Here is a 23,398-nt window from a genome sequence, read left to right as displayed (position 1 = left end):
AATTATCCTCCGGTAGCATATCTGCGTGGATTCAAACATGAACGTAATTGGAATCTAATTGGAATTTTTTGAATAATTCGAGTTCTAGTCCGATTGTAAGCCTAGGTTCTTAACATTGGATTTCCCCACTACCATCATATATTTCCTCCATGTTATTGCATTTTGTAAAAAAAGAATTTGAGATTTGGTCCTCTCCTAACATTTTAGGGATGCTGCGTGGCGAGGAATGGAGAATTTTGGAGACTTCCATGCACTTAAGTTGAAAATATCTCAGTGTAAGAAAGCATTCGTGAAAGTAGTCGCGTATACTTGGGTCACAATTATCGACAATGAACCGACCTAATTCGTAAAGACTAGTTCTATTTAGAAAATGCATGAGCAAAGTTTGAGGTGTAGCATGTGACGAGGAACCTAACGAAAGGAAGACTAGAGGGGACAGCTCGGAAAAGAAGACAAAAATGTAGTCTGAGTAAAGTGTATGATCAAACGAATCATAATTTTCTTTTCTTGAAAATTTGGAAGACTTAGAGGAATGAGAAGGAAGGGTTAGAGGACTGTAGGCAGCCAATTCTTGGTTTGCTTGGTTTAATGGGAATACATTTTATTTATTCGTAATATTTTATTTTTCAGGCCTGTAATTTGCGTTCTATCGCTGTCGATCGGAAATCCTATTCTACAACTACTACTAAAACTATGTCATTGTGCTGCATCGCTGTGTTGGCGTATTAGGTCATAGTTGGTCACGAAATCGATGTGATTGCGTCTTGTATGAAATTTTTATTGAGCCATTGCGTAGATATTTTGAATTTTGTATCGATGGAAAACGGTCGGAGTTCTGTGATCCATCGGTAATTAAGCATATTGGCTATTGGGCGTCAATGGCGAACCAAAATTGGACACATGAAATATGATCTATAATTTGTTTAAAAATTTCATGCCAATTTTTTTGCGGCAATAATTACTTCGTGGCGCCAAATTATTTTTCCTTACTTCAATAGCATTAAGCGGTTACGATTAATATGGCTGTATAACTAACTAATGGCTTCATGATGAACGGTGAGTTTTGGAATTGACAGGTAGTAAACTTATGAGAAAGTTTTTTTTCACCTTCTGTCGATGGCTCGGATCGCATACATTTAAATTTATAATTTTTCCAATTACACTGAACCCGTCGTTCCCCATTCTTTGATGCATTCTCAGTTTGTACTGATGAACTGAAAATGGAATGTGTGAGGCAATTGGCCATTTTCCTGACGATAAATAGCACTCATATTATTGCTGATATCTATCTATTCTTGCTAAACATTATGGCAAACTTTGTTAACTATACGGACCCGTTTTGACGGTTTCAAACCATTTTCACCTGCGATGTGAGCGTATCGATACGCGTCGTGGTCGTGTGATTAATAAAGTTTAAAATTAGAATAAGCAAAAGATATTTCTTTGTAAGGTTCACTATTATATTAATACGAGCGTGATGCGCCCGCTCCCAGCGGGCTTCCCCCGCTCTTTTCAATGCAGGTCCACATAGGGATAGGCGCGTTTCTAATTTTAAAATGTAGAATAAAAGGCAGGGTCTTATGTACAAATTTAATTGGAATGTTTATGTAAAAATTGAGATCAGAGGACCTCTTTAAACACAACATTGGAAGTAATTACACTACCCTCTGTTAAACGCACATAATGACTCATACTTACGTATCAACACGAGACTTGAATGTGGAATCAGCCGCATTTTGATAAAAGTTATTTAAAGAATGCGAGATATTGTTGCAAATGAACAAAGGTATCAGTTTGTGCGCCGTTAACGTCAGGAATATTTACCGGTTTTTGTTTTTTTTTGTTTTTTATTATTATTTAAAAACCAATTTTAGTAAACAATAGCAATATTTAGGAAGTATGATATGCCGTCGCATGTTCTCTGATAAATCCTGTGCATTTGGGTACCTCATTTGTAGAGTTTGGTATCGTATAAGTTGAGAAAAAGGTATCTATACAGTAGAAATAATATATAGAAGATAGGCACGACCCGGGTTTCGTAACGTAGTTACATCTTCAGGTAACTACGTTACGAAACCCGGGTCATGCCCATATTAATATAATAGTGAACCTTACAAAGTTTTAATCCTTTATTTCCAATATTGAGAGGTTTCACAAAGTAAAGCCTGAAGTTATCAGTTATATAATATTTTTCATTTATGATGGAACAATTCCAATAAATCCCACCCGGAACAGCTATTTTTGATACCATCTTTGTCAATGAGTGCTTTATTTCCCTCCTAGTTCCATTTGGAGAATTATCAATACAGTGAGCTCAGTGGGCTTAGTGTCCTGGCGATCCAAAGCGAATAATTGATGTTTCCCTCAGAACCTTTGTCTTCGCACGGTCCACAATCTTGCGTGAATATCATTTATGGATGTTGAATGGTGTTGGAGTTTCATGATACATAGTTTACTGGGGAACAGCTTTGGGGTACATTCTAAATTTAGCTATTGTGAAAATTAAAACTAACTATGGATCGTCCTGAATTTTGTACAGAAAAAGTAAGGGAATGCCACATTACTATTTTAACCGTGTCGCGTGAACAGAGAATTTGCCAAGGGCACATCACGTTTAACAACTGTAAGGACTATTTTTCCTTACAAATCAAGAATACGTGACTGCAGTACCATACATCCTGTATAATAACGAACACTCATGCATAATGCGCTGGTCCACCATTGGCTGTGGTCCGCATGATATTTGTATAAGTATAAGGCGCACTCATATTTTACACGTAGGACACCCGCAGAACCTTGGCTATTGTTACTATTATCTCGAATCCATTGAAATTCTTAATCAAAATCGTCATTAACTGAATTTATATTTGAGGTTGAAGATATTTTTTATAAAGCATTATCCATTTGTGCGATTAATAGTATGGCCAACTATAGTCAAAAAAATATTCTGACGAATGCATAAAATGTTCGATATTTGTAAGGGCTCCCCTCCCCTTTCTCCACAGAAATATCTACTGAATATACAGCTGACATTTAACGTGTATGATGTACTTATATGCATTATTAACATTCTACGGAAGACAACAGTGCCAATCAATTTTCATTTGACCCACTGATTTCGAAGTTAGCAGAGGTTTGCGTTGTTTACCGCAACTCCGTTAATTTTAGTGGTATAAACAATTTGTTTTCGGCAAACAATATAATAATAGATGTGGATTCTTAATATTAAAATTGCAAGTTTTAGGAATGAAAACTATGGGAATGCCAAGCGCTCAAAGTTGGTCAAATTGATTTTACGCGCAAAAAACGGGTACTTTTTTGAGAAAAAATAAAATACAAGAAATACTATTCAGCCGAAGATTTTTTAAAGTACATGATATAACGTAGAAAGAAATTCTCTTTTGTATGCTTTTTGCTGCATTGAAATTGATTGCTTCGTTTAGACGCTAGAGCTCCTCAAACTCGGGTATCTTGCCTTTTTTTTTACAGACAGTAGTCGGCCTGACCTTGAGATAACAAAACAGTGTGTAAAGTACCTCAATCTCTTTTTCAATGTGAAGACAACAGGTACTTACGGGCCTATCTATTACTTGTATGACCAACGCTGAGGAATTGTTACTCCAGCGGACTTGAGCGCGCGTGAAAGAGGGAGCTTCCAGCAGAAATAAAAATGGAGGGACGTGGAGAATAATCGTAACTCATCGCCATCCACTTTCATCCTTCCAGTCGGCTACGCCTACTCAATAGCCGCACGCCGACGCGATCGAGGGGAGCGAAAGGATTTACACCCTATGTCAACGACTTATTCCTTTGGAGAGCGTTGCTCTTTGGGAACTGCGGAATAATTGGAGAAAAAATGTTTTAATCATTCGTATCTAATATTGAGACACGGAGGGGAATGAAGTGTGGATGAATCTCTTTTCAAAACTTAATGAATCTTATAAAATTAGGAAATGCTTGCTATTTCCGTGCTTTGACATCATGGGGCTAAGATTTATCCAGATTCTTATATTTCATCTTGATGGCATTTTGGCACTGCAAAACATAGCTTGGATTTTATTTTTAGCCTTGATATTTCTGTGCATAATATTATTCAAATGCTTAATTGATATGGATGATTGCTGAGAGGTGTTTCATGATAGTATATATTTTCCTTAGAAGTGTCAAATGTACGGAACTTCGTTTTTCCAAAGAAATTCCCGTTCTGTCCTTGCTGTAACCTCGAAGGTAGAACTTGCCTTCTGACACCGAAAACAAGTGGAAGCTCCCATAGTACTTAGTGAAGTTGGAATATATCAGTATTTCTGTGGTATTGTAAACTAGGAGCAACTATTTTCCGAGTTCAAAATGCAGTTTGACGTTGGAAAATAGACTCTTAGATATCTTGAGTATATTTAATACTGGTGAATACATTTGGTGACTGAATTCCCTATTCCTAGGGTATTGTGTGGCTATCCACTGTATAGAATTTACTCTCAATCAGTATATATTTCCAAGAACATCATTAGTTCTTTCAGAATGAGTGTAAACGCTCGGTAGGTCACTCATCTCTTCTAAAATATCCTTCAATTCCACCGACGATCATTCCAGGTCCCCTCACAGCCGTCCATCATCCTTCCTCCGGCATTTGTTTCCTCAATAGCTCAGCGTAACACCTATAACACATTTTACGACGTCGTCGGCGGCAGACGATTGAACTTCATGGTCGGCACTTTGCCCCGCCGCGGCTCCTCCTACCGTGGTGGTGTAAGTACGTAGGCGCCTTTTTCTTGAAGAGGACTTAAAATGATTGGTATTGGTGCTGCTCGGCCGTTGCTATTTTCCCCGGAGGAGGCGTGGACGAGTTGATGGTGGCTTTGGAGATGACGGTCTTGTCGCTGCTATTGCACGATTGAAGGGGAGGCCCAATCACTGTGTAAACAGTTCTTTCCTCCGCAGGCCAACTGCTGCAAAGGCACGTGCACCGAAGTTGATTCTTTGTGTGCAAAAGTTATTTGTCCTTGCCATGTCGCGGGATAAGTTCGACATTTTGGACGGAGATGACGTTGTGTGTCAGAGCTCCTATTTGCAGATTGGTGCATATCGAAAATTGAATTTTAGCTGAAGGAACTAGTATGTTAAAAAGCTGTAAGTCAAATATGCTAGCCACTGTGTTACTTATAGCGTGCCTGAGCGGGAACCATGAAATCAGAATAGTAATCCGGGTTGCTTAAGAGTATGGAATATTCAAATCGATGTCATCTTAATAAGCCCGAAACCACCATTTCTTATCGGAACCGTAGGCGTATCTACGTATTTTTTTCGCATTTCGGTGACTGCATCAGCTTATAACTCGTGTCACAGAATGAACCGGAAATGCCTATATTTGTCCAGCGGTTTCTTTAATTGCTAGTCTTGGACAGCTGGAGACTCCAAATTCGCGAGAAATTTAAAAATTTAGTTCCCGTTATTTTCTGAATACACCTCGTACATATAAGTTGTTAATCGAAATTGGTGTTCAAATATTTGCTGAAATTTGATTGGCATGGTAGTTCATACTTGGAGATCGTGTTCTCAATTTCAGTTTTAACCTCCTCTTTTTTATTATTTTACTTTATGCACGTATTATTGCGTAATTTTTACGCCTGTTATATACCATTCTGATTCCGTTCGTGTATACTCGTGAATGTAGTACCGTCGAATAACATTTTAAAGGCTATTTCCTCATGCTATGGGGAAGGGAAACACAACAAAATGAAATGTGCCGAAAGATTTTGCTGAGATACATATTTACTAATCATGTCAAGCGTGCTCCAAACGAAAATTAGAACAGATTATAGGTTGCGGTGGTCATGAATTAAAAATGTATCCGGTTTCGTTAATAAACACTGGCGCTCTCCCATTCTTGCGGGATGATGAAGTGCCTCTCTATAATACTAAGAGGCCTTCTCCCACGGGGCCACGCCCACCCGCCTTCAACGTCTTAAACTTTTAACGAGCTTCAGCCAATCCCGTCGTCCCACGCGCCTCGCCTTTTTCCCGCCCGAGCGGCGAATGCCCCCCTGTGATCATCGCCTGCACACAGCACCTGCCATTTGACTCGCGCCAATTTTACGCCGTCTCCTCACCCTTTCCTCCCCTATCCCTCCGTGCCTAAGACCGTCTTACGCGTTAGCCTGAATCGTAAGCTGATCATTTTTTCCCGTCCAACAGAGTGATGGCTACAGCTATAGGTTTTCAGGGATCAAATGAGTGTTCGCCGGAGTCATGAATTACTGATTCACACCGTCATTCCCACTTTCCTTATTTTCCATCCCTTATTCCTTGACTTTCCGTAATTACAACTTTCATTCATTTGAGACCCAAGCGTAGCATTAAGGCCGTTTTACACGGGGCACGTACTTGAACAATCTGACGTGTGTACGAAGGCGCAGTCAAAATTGCGTCGTGTAAAGCGGTGAATTGCTAGAACACATGCGAGAATGCGTGGACGCGACATGGCAAAATAGCCCCTGTTCTAATTTCGTGCATGCATTCGCGCAATTCCACGCCATTTTAGAAATTAATGCAGCTATAGCCTGCGCAATTCCGTGCCCCGTCTAAAACGGCCTTTAGAAATTAATGCAGTTCTAACCTGCGCAATTCCGTGCCCCGTGTAAAACGGCCTTTACAATCGCTGTTAGCGGCCGTGCGTTGTGGTTGCCTGAAAGACGATAGAGAAGTCCAGTGATGAAAAAATGGGATTTCCATCCCTGCAGCAATTGCAGTAAGTCATAGCATGAAACGGTCATTTTTCCGCCATCATCGCGGAATCGGTCGTTCGGAAGGGACGGAAAAATTATTCATGCATTAGCTAAGGTTTTATTGGTGTTCTGCCGACACTTAATATCAGGCTTTTGCTCGAACACATGCAGACTACTCAAAAAAATAAAAGAAATCTTTCCTTTTATAAAATTAGGGGAAGAGTCTATCATGGATCGATCGTCTGAAAGCTATTGATAAGTGGTTGCTGAGAATAGAGGCATAGAGAGAAGGGGAGCTGGTGGTGGAGTTAGAATTACAAAAATAGCATCGCCAATGCCGATTGTGAAGGCCGGTGATTGATAGAAATAAAAAATGACGAGATTTCTGAAGGGCGCTCCGGAAATCGGTATTAGGATAAAAATAAAGAGAACATTGACTTAGCCCCCTGGAAAATGGTACTAATTTTAAGCCCCTGAAACCGGGTTAGTTTTTATTAAGTTTGCGTGCAGTTGATGGATTGCTGCAAGTGATTGTTTCAATATGAATTCCCAACTGAACCCGATAGGCTGAGCTGACTCTATGCACGTTAGAGCTCCTACGTTGGAAAATATGGAACGTACACGACTTAGATATCAGTGGCCAAAGGTGCTTAGCAGCGACATCCTTATAACGTAAATTCCGCTATACACGGTGAATGATCATGCGAATGATCATGCTGAATGATCACGTGATATTCACAGGATCATGCGGGCAAAATAGAACATGTTCTAACTTTCACTGAATGATCATGCGCATGAGGGCTCATTCGCGAATTATTCCGTTTTACACCGTGAATGATCATGCGCATGATCATGCGAATGAAATCATTCGCCGAGTATATGTGAGATGGAGTGCAAAAACAGCCTGTGTTAATGCGTAATAATCGGTTAGATGTAAGAATTCTAGCTGCATTAAACGTCGTAACTGCAGTTCCTGTTGCTTGGATTCGTATACTCAGCCTCATTAATGGGTAGAAAGTTCTACGATTCATTGATTCGCGTAATCGCAAAGATACTTCCACCGCTGAAGTTATACTATTTCAGTTTATTGGGATTTTTGGTACCTGTTCTCCTTATTCAACAAGATGGTCGGAATTTGAACCTCCTAATAGTGGTTTTATGTGCCTATTACAAAGAGGATGCGAGTTAAAGTCATGGAAACAATAACTCAGATCGTATATTTAATTCAATGTTTTCATTTATTGACTCCTTTTCGAAACTACAACTTGTCTAGATTTAAGTGGAAATAATAATTGAGTGACGTCGTGCGTGCGGCATTTAAAATGGGTCGCCAAAGGGAAAGCAATGCCAGATTCTTTGATTCTTTCTCCTCTTTGGCGGCAGTTTAGGACCTGCGGAGCAATTGCCAATCACTTTCACGAGGGCTCGTGCGCATGCCGCTGTTCTTTTGTTCTCGCTTTTGGAATTCCTCCAAGGAAAGATCGGCGCTCTATGGAGACAGAGAGGCGAAGGGGGATGGGTGGAAGTGCGGGTGGTTGGTTTGGGGTGGGATGTTTGAAGGTGCCGCCAACGTGAGGGAATTCCAGTAGTAGTGGTTAGATTCCAGGGTGCGCCGGCGACTAAGGTCGTTTATCACCACTTGCTACCGATCAGTAAGGAAAAGTAAATAATAAAAGTGTTGTTATTATTAAAGTATTCTACTGATTAAGGTTGGTTTCCAAGGAGTGCTTGAGAAGCATTCTGGCAGCCTCCCCTTCCATAATGTACTTCATTCTTCAATTCAAAATATCCTTCATCCCTTTTTCTACCTAAAAATCCTATTCTCTTCCTTCCCCTCCCTCGTTTACCCAAGATTCTATCCTCTAATATTGTTTTCAACAACCCCTATCCGCTAAGTACTCGCTCCTATTATATCTAATGCTTATAAAAAACAAATGTTAAAGTAATTTAAAAAATAAAAATAATTGTAATCATATTTTATGAACCCTTTCTAACCCACAGGTGCTTCTGGGAGAAATTAAATTTCAAGACTTCTCATTTAGAAAAAAGTGAAAATTTTCTACTAAATCATAGGTATTGTGGCAGCTACATATTTCACCGTTTAACTTTACAGAACAGACTATCACGTAGTTTAAATCTTTGCTGAATAGAACAGAAAATGTAAAAAAAAATTATGTTACTTAGAAGAAGCATTGGGTTATAAGAGGTTATGTGTTAAAGAGCAGGGGCGGATCCGGGAGTCCTTTCTGTGGGGGGGGGGGGGGCACAAGCAAGGCCGTATCCAGGATTTTGTCCTGGGGGGGGGGGGGGGGGGAACGCATGGATATGGGGGATAAGGATACCTCGTAAAATCAAAACGGACGCAATGATAATGGGACCGTATTAAAAATCTTGCATATTTTTAAGAGTCTTGGGGGGGGCACGGGTCCCCCCCCCCTAGATCCGCCTATGTTACAGAGGACAGTGAGCGTAAAAATCTGACGAGTCGAGTGACATGTTTGGGGTTTTCTCCTGGCGCTTCAGCTAGGTTTTCCCCGAGATCATGGAGCCATCCCAACGTCTGGGGATGTCGCGCTCTTAGTGGACAAACGCAATCAACAAATTGGGGCTGAATTTTCTCTTTCGTGATGAGGTTCGAATGCGTTATTGCGCAGTGACCTAACCTCAAGCGTGCTACAACGATTTCCTCCTGGCGGACGTTCCTCACGGAAGTCTTGCCAGGGAATTCCAGGATTGATTGGTGGGCGTGATTGCGTTTATGATCGGCCAGTGGTCAGCCACTCCTCATGTCTTGATTCTCTTTTTGTTTTTGAAGGTCATTTAGGGCTAGATGACGCATTTGAAAAAATCATTAAATTTTACTTCGGTCTAACAAAAATTGTCAAATTATTATTATTTGTATGTTTTTAATGTGATAATTGTTATTGCTATTTGTATTTGCTCTTATGGGAAATCCCGAAGCTTAAATGAACTTCGTTCATTCATTCCTTTCACATTTAATTGCTATTTATGCAGTATCAGATACGTTCAGACGATAGTTTCAGATACGGTCCTTAGATCGTATGCATATATTTTTTAGAACATAGAACCAAAAAATGAGAGATAATTTATAATTATTTTCGGATCTCTCTACTCTCTTATTCTCGCAATTTTCTCTCTTGGAGATATTTTTTGTCCGTTAATTTAGCAGTCACATCTCACGGGGCTGCAGGTTTGTGGCTATTCTTTGAATGCGATCCAAGAGCCAAAGTGGAAAAGTGTGTCTCACACTTTTCCACTCTATCTCTTGTCATTATTCTCTCGGCCTTATCGGCAGGTGGTATCGTGCGAGGGACTTCGCGGCCTTCATAATTGGATCTTGATGCGAGCCATCCTTGAGAGTCTCGCATTCTTTGTCTTCTTCTTCCCGCCGAGGGTGTTGAACGTTGTGGTAATGAGTGTGTTGCCCATCTCACGATTGATGGTGAACGCGACTGGTAGAACCTTTTTATTACATGCTTCATTCACACCTTTTTCTTCTTCTGTCGTATTCATCTTTTGGATTGGTCTGAAGCAATCTACAATCTGGCTTTTAACCTGCATTTTTTCTCATCATGTGTTTCTCTATATCTATCCTTCTAATAACATCGTAATCAGGCTCTCGTGCGTCATTAAATGCTTCAGGAGTCCGTAACTCCAGTTTCTTATGCTTTTCCTTACGTAATTTATTTATTTGTTTCTTCACGGGAGCAAAGCTTGGACGTTGACGAGTGCATAGAAGTGGAAGCATTTGAAATGTGGATTTACGTTATAAAGCATGTGGAACAGAAGAAATGCGTTATTATGAAAAGGCTAGCGGATAAGAGGGTGTAATAGGGACCAGCGTCATACTAATCGTAAGATTTTTGAATTATGATGATTTTTTTCCCTTATTCCCTGACAAGCTGACTATAGGGTTTAAGTCCAGGGTTTCGCACCCTTCCCCTAGAAATTTTTCTAGGTAAGCCCTAGAAGTCCTCCTTAAGAGTCTTCCTGAAACTCACCCTTTCGTTAAGTGATCTCCAGCCCTCCTTCCTCCAGAAATAATTTATGGCTATAGCTTCGTTTCTAGCTAACCGTAAGCGTCTCACTAAAACCTCAGTGCTCAAAGGTATGGAGCCTCTATTTTCTTTATGCCTTCGTCCTGCTTGTGTAACCAATTCCGTATCCTAGGTTGTTTGCATGAATTTACCTGCCAATACCCTTTCCTCCAAGTAAGTCATAAAATATCAGACATACCTCTCAATGTTCATCATCCTAAGTCAACAATCCTAAGGTTGGTTTGACGAAGGTCTCCATTCCGCTCTCCTAGCCGCTAGCCTTTTCAAAGTGACATATTTTTTCTTTATTAAATCCTTTAAACATATGCTATACTTTCACGTGTTCCGCTGGTTTTTATTTAGCCAACGTTGGTTTTGACTTACTCTTTATCATTTTCAATATTTCCAAACATTGATCTAAATAATATAAAAAACTGAAACATATTGAAGCGCCGTGGTTGTGACTATGCTACGTGCTACCGTCTCCAATTTGTGCAAAATATGACCCATCATCATCATTAGGTAACAATCCTAAGATTGGTTTGACGCAGCTCTCCATTTCTCTCTCCTATCAGCTAATCTTTTCATAGCTACATATTTCTTCTCTTTTACATCCTTTATAACATGTCCTATATAACTCATTCGGGGCCATCCTTTTCCCTTCTTCTCTTCTACATGCCCTTCTACGATTGTTTTAATTAGGCCATCATGTCTCATATCGTGTCCAACTAAGTTGTCCCGTCTTCTGCATAAGGTTTTTAGGAGGCTTCTCTTTTCTCCCACTCTTCTCAGCACTTCCTCATTACTTACACGGTCAATTCATTTTATCTTCATAATTTTTCGGTAACACCAAATTTCGAGTGCTGCCACACTTGTCTTATCTGCTGCCGTCACCGTCCAAGCCTCGCTCTCATACATAAATATGCTCTATACGTAGCATCTGATGAAACGCTATCATTGTTGAAGAGGCCATAATTGGAAAAGGATTAAAGCCCAACTCGTCGGTGCCCATGCCAGACAATAAAGTATTTTTAAAAGTGGTGATCAATCGCGTTGCCGAATGATTGGGAAGCATCTCGCTCCTTTGGTACTGTCCTTGGCGGGAGAAACGACCGTCCTTCCCGCAGCCTCCGTCGTTTTCACTCACGATCGGAAGAGTGCGAAATGCCTCCGAACTCGGCGGTCACGATCTGCACGCTGCCTCTTCGCCTTCCTCTCGCTGACGAGAAGTTTCGTGCGTGAACCAAAGATCGCCCCGCTACATTTATCGTGAAGTTCAAGTTCATTTGGGGAACTAATTAGTGTGGAGGCTAAATCTAAAGTTGAGTAACCACAAAAATTTTACTTGTTTGGGCTTCTCGTCCGTTTTTCTTCGAAGTGTTATTGCGTTACACAGATGTTAAACGAATTAGTCTGGGAGCCGCAAGATACTAGTAGGCTGCGAGCTTGGCTTAGACTGCTTGAGAAATTTAAAAAAGATATCTTTCAGAGTGACACGAAGAGCACAGAAACACATGCAGAAAGAACTGAAGGGAGGGAGCGCAAAATATATTTTTAGCTACCTGTGTTTTTATCGTAATGAAAAACGATCAAGTTACACGCAAAATTTAAGATAGTTTTATTTAAACTGATTTTACTTACGCACAAGACAATGCTATCTTATGATTTAAAAATGTTTTCATTGTGGTTCTGCCATGTTCTGCAATGTGGACAGCCCCACAATGGGGGGCGCGACCCCTGCGCCCCCCATATTTATCCGCCACTGGGAGAACATCATATAACAATCCGACTATATTTCCTGGTGCGACAGAAACGATTATAATTTTTAAAAAGATATATTTCCTAACGGCTATGTATGGAAATTCGTTTTTCCCCCAAACAATAAAGGATTTAAGTAAACTCTAGGCGGAACTTCGTCAGAGCATCTCCTTTTCAATTTTTAAGTCCAATTGTTAAATTGTCATAACAACCCCCGCCACACGCCTACTGAGGCGGCCTGCGGGGCTCGTGTGTATGCAGATGTAGATGAACTACGCTAAAGGAAAGCGGACGACGAAGAAATGATGTCAGGATGAGAATAGAGCTTACAAAAGTTGCGTTTGTTATTAGAAATAGACTCATTATGCGTAGAGATTTTAATGAAATGGGCAGAAGACGCTGGCGAAATGTCTGGAGTGGAGCCAAGCGCTTTATGGGGGAGAAGCATAGATACTGATATTGGAGAGTGTGAATAGGATGGAAGCGTTCGTGTGGAAGTAATTTTATTGGACAACTTGGGCGGTCCGTTTTAAAAGAACTGACTCGGCTCTTAGGTTATCTGGAAGAAGCGATTGTTGGCTGAGTAGGTGTTAAATAAGAGAGAGGAATCGATTGAAGGAATGCTGTGGGGAAGCATAAAAAATTGGCCTCTGATTAATAACGTATGAATCGGAGAGCGGTTGCATTATGGAATGCATCGAACCTTTCTTTTTCTTGTAACTATAACTATAATCTCTTTATCGGGGGAGACTTAAAGCTGCGGGGTCCTAATCAAATTACTTCGAGATATACTTCTCCCTTCTTTCATCTATTCAACTATCATTCCTATCAGCTTGTAATGAGGATCCAAATCGTGTACTGTTCATCAAAAGGACACTTACGAATATCAAGATCGATTTTTCTTACATGATGTGGCCACATTACTAACATTAGCCGTAAAGATAGTGTCCACGTACCAGAATTGTCTATGAAAAGGCAGGACTGGTAATTTGGTTTCGAAGAATACGCGATCGGCGGAACGTTAAACGTGGTGGAAGTAGGTCGGAAAATTGTAGAAGTCATTTGAAGGAGCCTCTCTATCAGTGAATATATATATAAATCTTTCTATAAATGGATTAGAGTCATTTATTACTATCCTATAGCAACGGCCAATTAGAAGCCACGCGACACTAGATCAAAATTCTACGAGCTCCCAAAGAATTTTTAACATGTCCTGAAGGGGAAAGGTTTTCCTATAACTGGTACCTTACTGTAAATAGCTATAATACCACCTAGTGGCGGATCTATGAGGGGGGGGGGAAGCTAAGGGGATCTATGGGGGGAAAGCTAAGGGGGCTGAGGGGGCCATAGCCCCCATAGGTTTCCCCCCATAGATCCGCCACTATACAGGGGCTATAGTCCCCTTAGCCCTCCCCCCATTGGGTATCCAATTTACACTAGATAGAATGGTAATTTTTTCCGACCCCCACTACTGCTGGAATTTTAACCCCCACTTACCATGTCCCTATCCTGGACGCGCCACTGATACCTCATTATGTAAATATGCACATCTAAACTGCTGTATGAAAATTAACCTTTTAATTTTGAAAAAAAAAACCGAATTCTCACTCGACGCTCAATAGCCCCGCGGGCGATGACCGAGTCGGACATCGCGTCGCGTCGGCAATAATGCAGTTCCTGACCCGTGAACAATCCCGAGAACTCTTGACGCAATCTATTCGCCGGGAAAACATCAAATCTGTCTCGAGAAGACGAGAGGGTCGATTCGTTCTCTGTAATACGACCACTCTACGCTACATGCATTAGTGTTCATCGGCAGTCGATTCAATGGACCGGTTCCTCCCTTGGCCATCCCTCCTTTACGCACTCCCCGCCGCGGCGTCCGAAGCAACCTCCCCCCCTCACCCTCTTTTAATTACGCCTGTCCATTATCTGGATGTGGCGAGTGCCGCCACGCAGCCTCTCTTCATCACGATCTGGGTGATTTTTTGCGCGACCCTGACGAGCGCCGCCGCCGCCGCAGGCGATTCCCCCCACACGTCTTCGCTCTGTTGTTGTTGTTCTTTCCACGGTCTTAATCCCACGGAGGGAGAGGCAGAGGGGGAGGGCCTCGCTTGCCTTGCGAGGAATCCCGCCTCCGCTCGCCGCTGCCCACGGTGGCCTTCCCTCTTCCGCGTCTCGCGCCCGGCCGTTGCCGCTGCGGACGCGAATCACTTCTCGCTGAGCACTTGATGCGATCTCCGCCGCCGAAACGTCCGTAGGCGGACTGTGGGCTCGTGCGGATGTGCGATGATTGAAAAATCCTTTGACGCATATGACTCTTCGAGGGCTTTCATTAACACCTGCCCGTCTTATCGCATCGTCTCGGCCTTGTTTTAGCGTTGAAAATGACGAGCGCTCCAGCACATCGAAAGCAGTTGAAAACATGGAAAAAAGGGTTTTGGACTGTTTTTGAAACGGTTATGAAATGGAGGCTTATATTAAAGGAGATATGTAGACGAATAAATTAACATTTTTTTTCAAACAAAAAAAAAATCCCGATATTTTATTAATGCACCTCGTATACCTATGTGTGTTAAATTCTTTGTGAATGCTTTATGATTTTGCTCTTTCCTGTCGTGTGATACTGATGATATCTTCTCGGGTTTTCCATCGGGTGAGTTGCTTATGGGTTGACATTTCGATAGCCACCTCTTCCATCGTCCTTAGGACAAAATCGTAGAGGTAATTATCGAAACGTCGGCCTATAAGCAACTCTTTTGTAAACGTTCTGTTAGCAATAATTGACAGTATATGCGTGGATCTCTCAACGTCATGAGGGAATAAAAGAGTGTCATTATTAATGTTACCTTGTGTTCTGTTTGCAGGCGCGGTCGGAGGAGCAGTGTGAGCGTGAGCGTGCGTGGCTGGAGGCGGAGCGTGCGTGGTTGGTGCACCGCGCCGGCTTCACCGCCGTGCGCCGCCTCTCCTCGTCCTCGTCAGTGTGCGGCGGGAGCGATGGGGGCAGCACCAGCGGCGGCGATGTGCCCGAGGGCAAGGTGCGCGTGCTCGTCGAGGCCACGGGCGAACAGCTGCTCGTCGACGAGGAGGACGTCGAGAAGGTGAGAAAAGTGCACGACGATATGTATTCGGGTTATTAAATAAATGTGTGTATGCTGGGGAGGTCTCGCCAGGTCGGCTGGTTTGCGACCGCCGAGGGCCCTGAGCTTAGGGCCTTCCCACCCCCACAACGCTCGCGAAGCGTATACGATTATTATTACAGTATTCTACCGATTAAGGTAGGTTTCCATGGAGTACTAAAGGAGTGATCTGGGAGCCTCCCTTTCCTTCCAGCACTGCCTTCTTCAATTCACTGTAAGGCCTACTCCCTTTCATTCTATCTAAAAATCCTATTATTTTCCTTCCCCTCCCTCGTTTCCCTATATGTTATAACATTCTATCCTCTAACATCATTTTCAACATCCCCTCCCTGCTAAGTACTCCTTCCATCCATACCTTCTGTCTCCTCCGTATCTCATCTAAAAGCTGCTTCTCCTCGCCAACCATATCCAGCACTTCTTCAAACTCTTCACTAACCTTTTCTTTAAACTCTTACATAACTATCCTCTCAGAAGCTCCTTCCCGTTCATGAACAATACGATAGGTGTGATAAAAAAGAATCAGATTATTTTAACCAAAATTTTTTTAATCAGAAAATTACACGTTTATTATATTCTTTATTTACAACATGCTAAGTTTAAAAAGATCACATGAAAAATGAATAGAATAAAGTTGTCAGAAGATAAAAGAGAGCCCGATGCTTTTTTTGAAAGGGTTATTATTCGAAAAGGCTATTGTAGAGTTTTTTTCTATCGATTTCAGTGCAATCTCAAGAAACAAATCCACTAAATTGATAATAGAGCCATAATACATTTTTAGATTTCATTAGCTGTGAAAATCTCACTTTTCATTGATATATTACTTACGAATTTGCTAATTTTTACTTTAATATGGTTTTTAAGTGCCGGAATTTTGTCCAAATCCATTTCCGGGCATGAGATGTCCTAAACTTTTCCGGGGGAGGACCCCCGAATCCCTCTGTGAGAGGGCCTCATTATTAGGCCTAGCCGAGGGCCCCCAATCACCCCAGAACGCCCCTGTGTGTATGATGCACTCAATTCAATTGGTTCACATTATTTTTCCGGAAATATATGCCTCTCACTCTCAGTGATGGCCAGAAAATAGGTTTGACTAAACCAGTTCATGATAAAATAAATAATATTGTACTGCCATACAGAATATTTCGTATTTTCACGACGAATTTCATCGTGAAACATTCATAATGAGCCTGAAAGATCTGGTAGGTTTTCAGTTAATAGACTGAATAGGGCTTTCTCGTGTTACCTGCCGGGTGAGAGTGTGTATTTTCTTAAATGTTTCCGGATCCAACATATTCCTCGTCATCAAAGAATGATCATTCCTTGACAGCGAGGAAAGTGTCGGACCTCGAAAAATCTGAGAAAATATTCACTCTAACGCGGCTGGAAACCCGATAAAACCTTATTCCTTCATAAAACTGGATAGAGAATAACGCAGTGGCCCGGAAAGCGGAAGGTCTGTGGTTTGATTCCCGGTCCTGGGGATTTTTCTCATCGCAACTAATGTGAACTTCAAATACGTGTGCGCGACACTGCCTTAACCTGTGCTCGAACCAGGACTGCAGTCAGATTCAGGGAATCCTTATGGCATTCGACCAACGCGTATTCCCACGTGAATTTTTTGCAATTCGAGTGAATATGCAGATAAAAAATAGGCTCATCGCTTTTTAGTCCATTTTTAAATGTTAAATGATAATGCATTGAGCTCCAAAGTACTGTACTCCAAAATCTTGTCGAACTTATTTTCGATCTGACTCACAACTCCCGCTGAGTCACTCGCAAATTCTCACGAGTGCGCAAATTCACTGCGGAAAAAATCATGTAGTTAGCCAGAGCACCAGGTTTCCGGACATAATTGATTGAATTTATGCCATGCCAAATGAATTTTCCTCTTTGGAATAGGGAATCATTTTTGCATCGGGTTTTGAGTGGGAATTTGATGTCGAACTTATTTTGATCTGCACTTATTTTATGTCTGCCTCACTGACCACAGGATAAAGTAATCGTCTTCCAAACCTCTAGTCCAACTGAGTAGGAATTTTCTATTCAGGTGTTGAGGCCATTTTAAACTGATGCATCCATAAGGTAAAATGGCCTTAGCATCAATAAATCACTTCATCATTAAAAAAATTCACGCCGTTAATACGACCCAAAATTAAAATATTCTGTGGGGAATGGGGACAGATAGGATCTGGATAGGGTTAACAATTCCTCGCCTAGTTTCGCAGATAGGCGGCGGTGCGGATCGCGTGGTCGGTCTACTACGAGTGGCTTGCACTCGAGACCGAAGTGTTTCAGAGGATATTGAATGTAGATTTACCGGTTGAAAAAGATCCAGAGGAGCTGTTGTCTGAGCTGAGAAGCTAAATTAGTATAATTGTGAACATTTTCGCTAGTCCTCGTTGGATAGTTGTGATTCATTTGTGTTGTTTCACTTCGCAGGCCAATCCACCTCAGCAGGACATGGTGGAGGACATTGCTTCCTTGCGGCACCTGAATGAGGCGAGCGTCCTGCACGCCCTCCGGAGTCGATATGCAGCGGACCTCGTCCACACCCACGCTGCCGCTCCCATCGCCACGCTCATCATCAACCCCTGCGCTCCCCTCGCCATCTACTCCGAAAAGGTGAGGTCCCGTGCTAGAGATGCATCCCTTCAATTTTGCAATTCAGGGGAAGTGTCATGGCACAGAGTACATTGCTGAAGAAAAATCAGAAGGATTATGATGTTGATAAACTGAAGGCATGAGAGCAAGAATCAGATTATAACCGAATGTGAACTTTCTAAAAAAAAAAGCGAGATAAATATAATGATTCTTGTCCTCAAGGAGTGGAGCGTTAGTTTTTTCAATGTCTCCTGAACTTATTTGGAAATTATTGCTGAAAAAATTTCCTCCTGGTTAAGAGGACTAGGGGCTTTAGATGTTTTTGAAAATCTTATTTTTGCAAAAATTGGTCACTATCTGGTTCTTGCAATAAGATCTTAAATTATTGTCTAGTTTGGAGCCAAGTCAGGCTTTCCAATGTTACCGACGTATTGAGGATTCCAGCCCTGAGGACAACGGACGACTCGGCAATCAAAACATCGGTAGTAATGGAGAGACTGAAAGGGCTACAAACCCGACAGTAATTAATCTATATCTTGGAAATTTTGGAAGAAAGAGGGGAAAGCCAGAGTTTAATTTGGACCGATGAGGGACAAAGCCAGGAATGCTACAGTGGGAGGGAATAGGGAGATATTGATCCTACCCCTTAAGCACATAACAAGTGCTGGGGGTATAGCTCCTCCCCCTAGAAATTAGATCGTGTTACGCACTATATTTTCAATGGGCACTGTGTCAATTTGCAAAATTATTTTTACATTCATCCCTAGAAACTTAGTGACTCTTCTCTGATATTGAACTGTGTTAAAAATTTAATGAAAGCAGAATTTTATTTAAGAGACCCTTTTGCTCATTGTAGATGGCACTTGGAGGGATGAGCAAATATTTCTCCTAATCATCTTTCCCTCCCCTCGTTATGGACTTTTGTTTCATATCTTTTTATCTCTCATCCTAGTTGGGTGCCTCTGTAAATAGTTGTCTTGAGAGAACAAAGTGAGAGAAATGTCTGTCTTCAGATATCCAGCTACTGTTTGAGTATTTTTAATTTTACCTCAGTGGAATAGGGCAATATATTTGCATTGGCGTTGAGTGGCTTTTTGATGTCAAACTGAATTTAATTTGCACTATTTTAACACTAGAAATACCGGCTTTCATATCCCTCCTAGAAGTACCGAATAGAGTCATACTGACTCCTACCTTATTATTTTATGTTTTTGCTGATTATTTCTGCTTTTATTGATACATTACTTAAGGTAATAATTTTTTATATGCAAAATTCGAAAGTATATCAGGCGATCGCATATATCGCGAGGAGTCAAAATGACTCCATCGGTAGTTCTAGTGTTAATGGGTTTGAGTAAATTTTTGGGACTGCATTTGAAGAGTGAAAAAATAATGGACTCTATCTTGTGAACAATTTTGGAGAATATGAACCCCCATGCCCCTACTGCTCCCCACAGCCGTGCTACTATGCGAGACTCCGAACCTAATATGTGCGCAAATTTTGGCCCATTAATCTAAGGCTGGTCATTTTTTCTTCTTTATTTAATCCATTTCTTCCTCACTCAAACAAAAAAAAAATACTTGCAAGAAACAAGCTTGTGTGAATCTGGTTATCTGCTGCTTCACTCATTGTATGCATTCATGTTTCTCACAGGTGGCTCAGATGTTCCGAGGTTGTAAACTTGAAGATATGCCTCCTCACATATATGCTGTTGCACAAGGGGCTTTGCGTGGAATGATTTCAACCAGATCAGATCATTCTGTGGTGCTAACTGGTCGAAGTGGTTCGGGGAAGACAACAAACTTCCGCCACATCCTCCATTACTTGGTGCTGACCGCGGGTTCTGTAAATAAAGTTCTATCAGGTAAAATTGATTCTAATTTTAAAATTTTCTTGTATTTTTTTAATTTAGCAGATTCTTATATTTTTAATGTGAAACAGTATTTTAGTCAATGTGAATGAATGTTTTTTTCATGTGATTGTGTGATTCTTATGTTTGCATTGACTGATTTTTATCACAATTGATGTGAAACTATTCATTTCAATGCTTTGCTTATCTAAAGTACTGTTATTTTTCTTTTTCTTAGGAAAGGGGAAGTGCCCTATATTCCCCCCCCCCTAAAAATCTGAACTTGCATGTGTACTCAATTACCAGGGAAATTAAAGTCTATTTAAATGGATTTTGTAATTTTGAATCTGAAGCACGAATCTTAGGTACAATGTAGGATGAAAATCAAGTGGAACTGTCTGTGTATTTAAATCATTATTTTGACCTAATAATATCTCCTTATTATCTAAGGGATATTTTATTTTTAACTTGATTACCCTTTCATGCTTCTTTTTTCTTTCTGTGTATGTTTTATGTTAAATAGAACCTGTGGAAAACACAAAGTTTCGTGTTTATTTTAATATGGAAAGATTCCACAAAGTTAGATGCACATCAAATGATCGATACTTTTCATAAAAAAAGCCGTGATAACTATAGCTTCATGCAAAATTTATCTCATTATATATTGCAATTTTGTAAATCATAATGAATGTCCTATCTCAGCAAAATTTTTGGCCTATATTCCACCTCTTTGTCCATGGGAAAATCTTGAAATTGAAATCTAATATCTCACATTTCAATGGTTTGCTAGATTAAATTATTAATTTCATCCTTCTTTTTTAAATTTAATCACTGTTTTATTTCAGAAATAGTTCTCCTTGACTCAACCATATTATTAAAATTACGCCTTTGAATCTATAATTTCAGTTGAGAAACTAAATGCCATCTCAATACTGCTTGAGTCATTTGGCAACTGCCGCACATCTATGAATTCCAATGCATCTAGATTCACTGAAATATTCAGCCTTGATTTTGACCAGTCAGGACAGATTGCCTCAGCATCAGTACAGGTTAGTATTGGTTTCATCATTAACCATTAAAATATTTCAGTTACCTTTTCATTTTCCATTGAAGAAATTGAAATATTGCTGTTACTTATTCATGGTAAAATGTAATTACTGCACAAGTTATTAGAAATACTTCAATTACCTTCCTGAAAGTCCACAATTGGCAGAGAAAATTCTACTGTGCAACTTTTTCAGTGGCTAAATCTTCAGCCAGAAATATTTTGGCAGAGGAGGGGGTGTGGGTTCTTTTGCAATTGAGGTACATTTGGGTTGGGTGTTGGATTGGGTTGGTGTACTAGCTTGAGAATAGGCTTCTCTTCCTGTTGACCTGGGTCCAAATCCTTGTCAGTAAGGGAGACTTTTCCAAGGCTGTCCAATCTCTGCTTGAGTGTTGTATAAAGGTAACTTCAAATTACTGTATTCCATCCATTCAATGGGGCAGTAAGCCATGGTTCCCTTGGCTCCTTCTGTTGTAATTTATCTAATTCCTCTAATATTGTATGCTGACACGGTGCTTCTCTTAACCCTCTCTTATAATACAAGTGATCTGAGTTGTCACTTGCCACCTCCAAATATCTATCTTGAGTTGTGGCTGTTCTTTCTCTTTTTCCTTCCCTTAATTTTAGTACAAGAGGAAGTACATTCTTAGTTAATGGCGTTAGGGGTAGAGTCCTGAATAGTTTTAGACGGAAAACTATTTTCACAGGAAGGAGGTTGTACTTAATGCTCAATCTCTCATGGAAGGTTGGAATCCCTTGATTAGGTTGTCATGTGAATATTTTATTTGCAGGTGCTTTTGCCTGAAAAGACAAGAGTTGTTCGTCGTCCAGAAGGTGAGCTAACCTTCCACGCCTTCTATCGACTGCTGGCCGGTGCAGAAGGAATGCTACGAAGGGAGTTGCAACTGGACGGACAGGCGGGTGCGGATAATTATCAGATGCTTAATCAGCGGAATATATTTATTACTCCAATGACAAAGGTTAGTTTGGTACCACCTGCTTCTTTATTCTATTCACTATTCTCAATATGGAACTTTTAGTCAAAATTCCTTTAACACTTTTCTTCTATTTCAATAGCATAGCGATGCAATGGTGAGTAGTGCTTATGATATATTTAAATTGATATTATGAAGATTCCATGAATGTCTCTAATATAGTCATAGATTTAGAAGTGTGAATTTGGTCTTTTCAAGTGTTCTGTTTTGACTACATCTATATTTTATATTTATGCTAACTCTAGATGATTTTTATCTCATAGGCGGGATTTTTCCATTAGTTCACTTTTCTCAAAAAGTAAATAAATGTGTGTGCAAGTAATTCATCAATTTGTAAAAAAATACATACAGTGTGTCCTCGTTTAACGTCGTCCCGTTTAACGTTGTTTCACGATAACGTTGTCCAAAAATTGAAACCCTTTATCATTTAACGTCGTTATTGCTTCGCGATAACGTTGTTCAAATTATGCGCGGCGAAAAAAAATGAATGGCGAATAGAACGCAAGCGCATCTGATGTATAGTAAATATTACTATATTAATGCGATTGGTAATTTTCGTTCGACAGAAAAGGTTGGCATGGGTAGCGTATGTTAAATATGCATCTGAGCGAATAATTATCGCCTCATTTACCCTTTATCCGTATATTTTTGTGATGCCAACAGAAAAAAATGTCCACGAAGAAGAGTGGCTATCCTGGTGGTTCTTCAGACGTGAAGAAAAAACGGCGATATTAGAACAAAAACTTGGTATTATTAAAAGAATTGATGAAGGTGCAACTGCTGGAGAGATCGGTCGAGTTTTAGGTTTGCAGGTCGAGTTTTTACAATTAAAATTTCTTCTGTTACTGAAAATATCGATGTTTCGCCATTAAAATACTTTCTTTATAGTTTTTATATTTCATTAAATAATGCCTTCTTCCCAACCTTTTCGTTATGAAAATTCGTTTCGTTTCGAATGAATCGTTATCATGCTGAAGTGAATAATCGGTAATGAATGTTTCACGCGATTTCCGCCGGGTTAAAGAATTCATATCATCACGAAAATTGACTCGCCCTTCATCCTCGTGCTTCCGAGTGTCAGATTCAGATTTTTTCGTTTTGGCCTGATTTAGGTGTCTCCCGATTGGTCACGAAGTCTGCTTAAAGTTACGGCTCCGGTAATTGGCCTCCTTGGATTCTCGCCCGGGAAATTCAGGATTCTTCACGAAGAAATGGATTGTTAGGGTCAT

General features: G+C 40.6%; 1 protein-coding gene across 5 annotated transcripts in view; it reads left to right on the top strand.

The window, feature by feature from the left end:
* LOC124155500 (unconventional myosin-XVIIIa) overlaps positions 1 to 23,398 on the top strand; it is a 730,850-nt gene that overhangs the window by 463,887 nt on the left and 243,565 nt on the right. For 4 of the 5 annotated variants that reach the window (XM_046529364.1, XM_046529362.1, XM_046529361.1 and 1 more), the window contains 6 exons: positions 15,406 to 15,639; positions 18,118 to 18,300; positions 19,934 to 20,144; positions 21,036 to 21,178; positions 21,966 to 22,154; positions 22,252 to 22,266. In XM_046529364.1, coding sequence (XP_046385320.1) covers positions 15,406 to 15,639; positions 18,118 to 18,300; positions 19,934 to 20,144; positions 21,036 to 21,178; positions 21,966 to 22,154; positions 22,252 to 22,266 — 975 coding nt within the window. The remainder of the gene's footprint in view (positions 1 to 15,405; positions 15,640 to 18,117; positions 18,301 to 19,933; positions 20,145 to 21,035; positions 21,179 to 21,965; positions 22,155 to 22,251; positions 22,267 to 23,398) is intronic. The other variant, XM_046529363.1, reaches the window with a different exon arrangement.

Source organism: Ischnura elegans, chromosome 3, assembly GCF_921293095.1.
Source record: "Ischnura elegans chromosome 3, ioIscEleg1.1, whole genome shotgun sequence".
Lineage (NCBI taxonomy): Eukaryota > Metazoa > Arthropoda > Insecta > Odonata > Coenagrionidae > Ischnura > Ischnura elegans.
The sequence above is the reverse complement of the archived record's forward strand: the minus strand, read 5'-3'. Positions and strand labels throughout refer to the sequence as shown.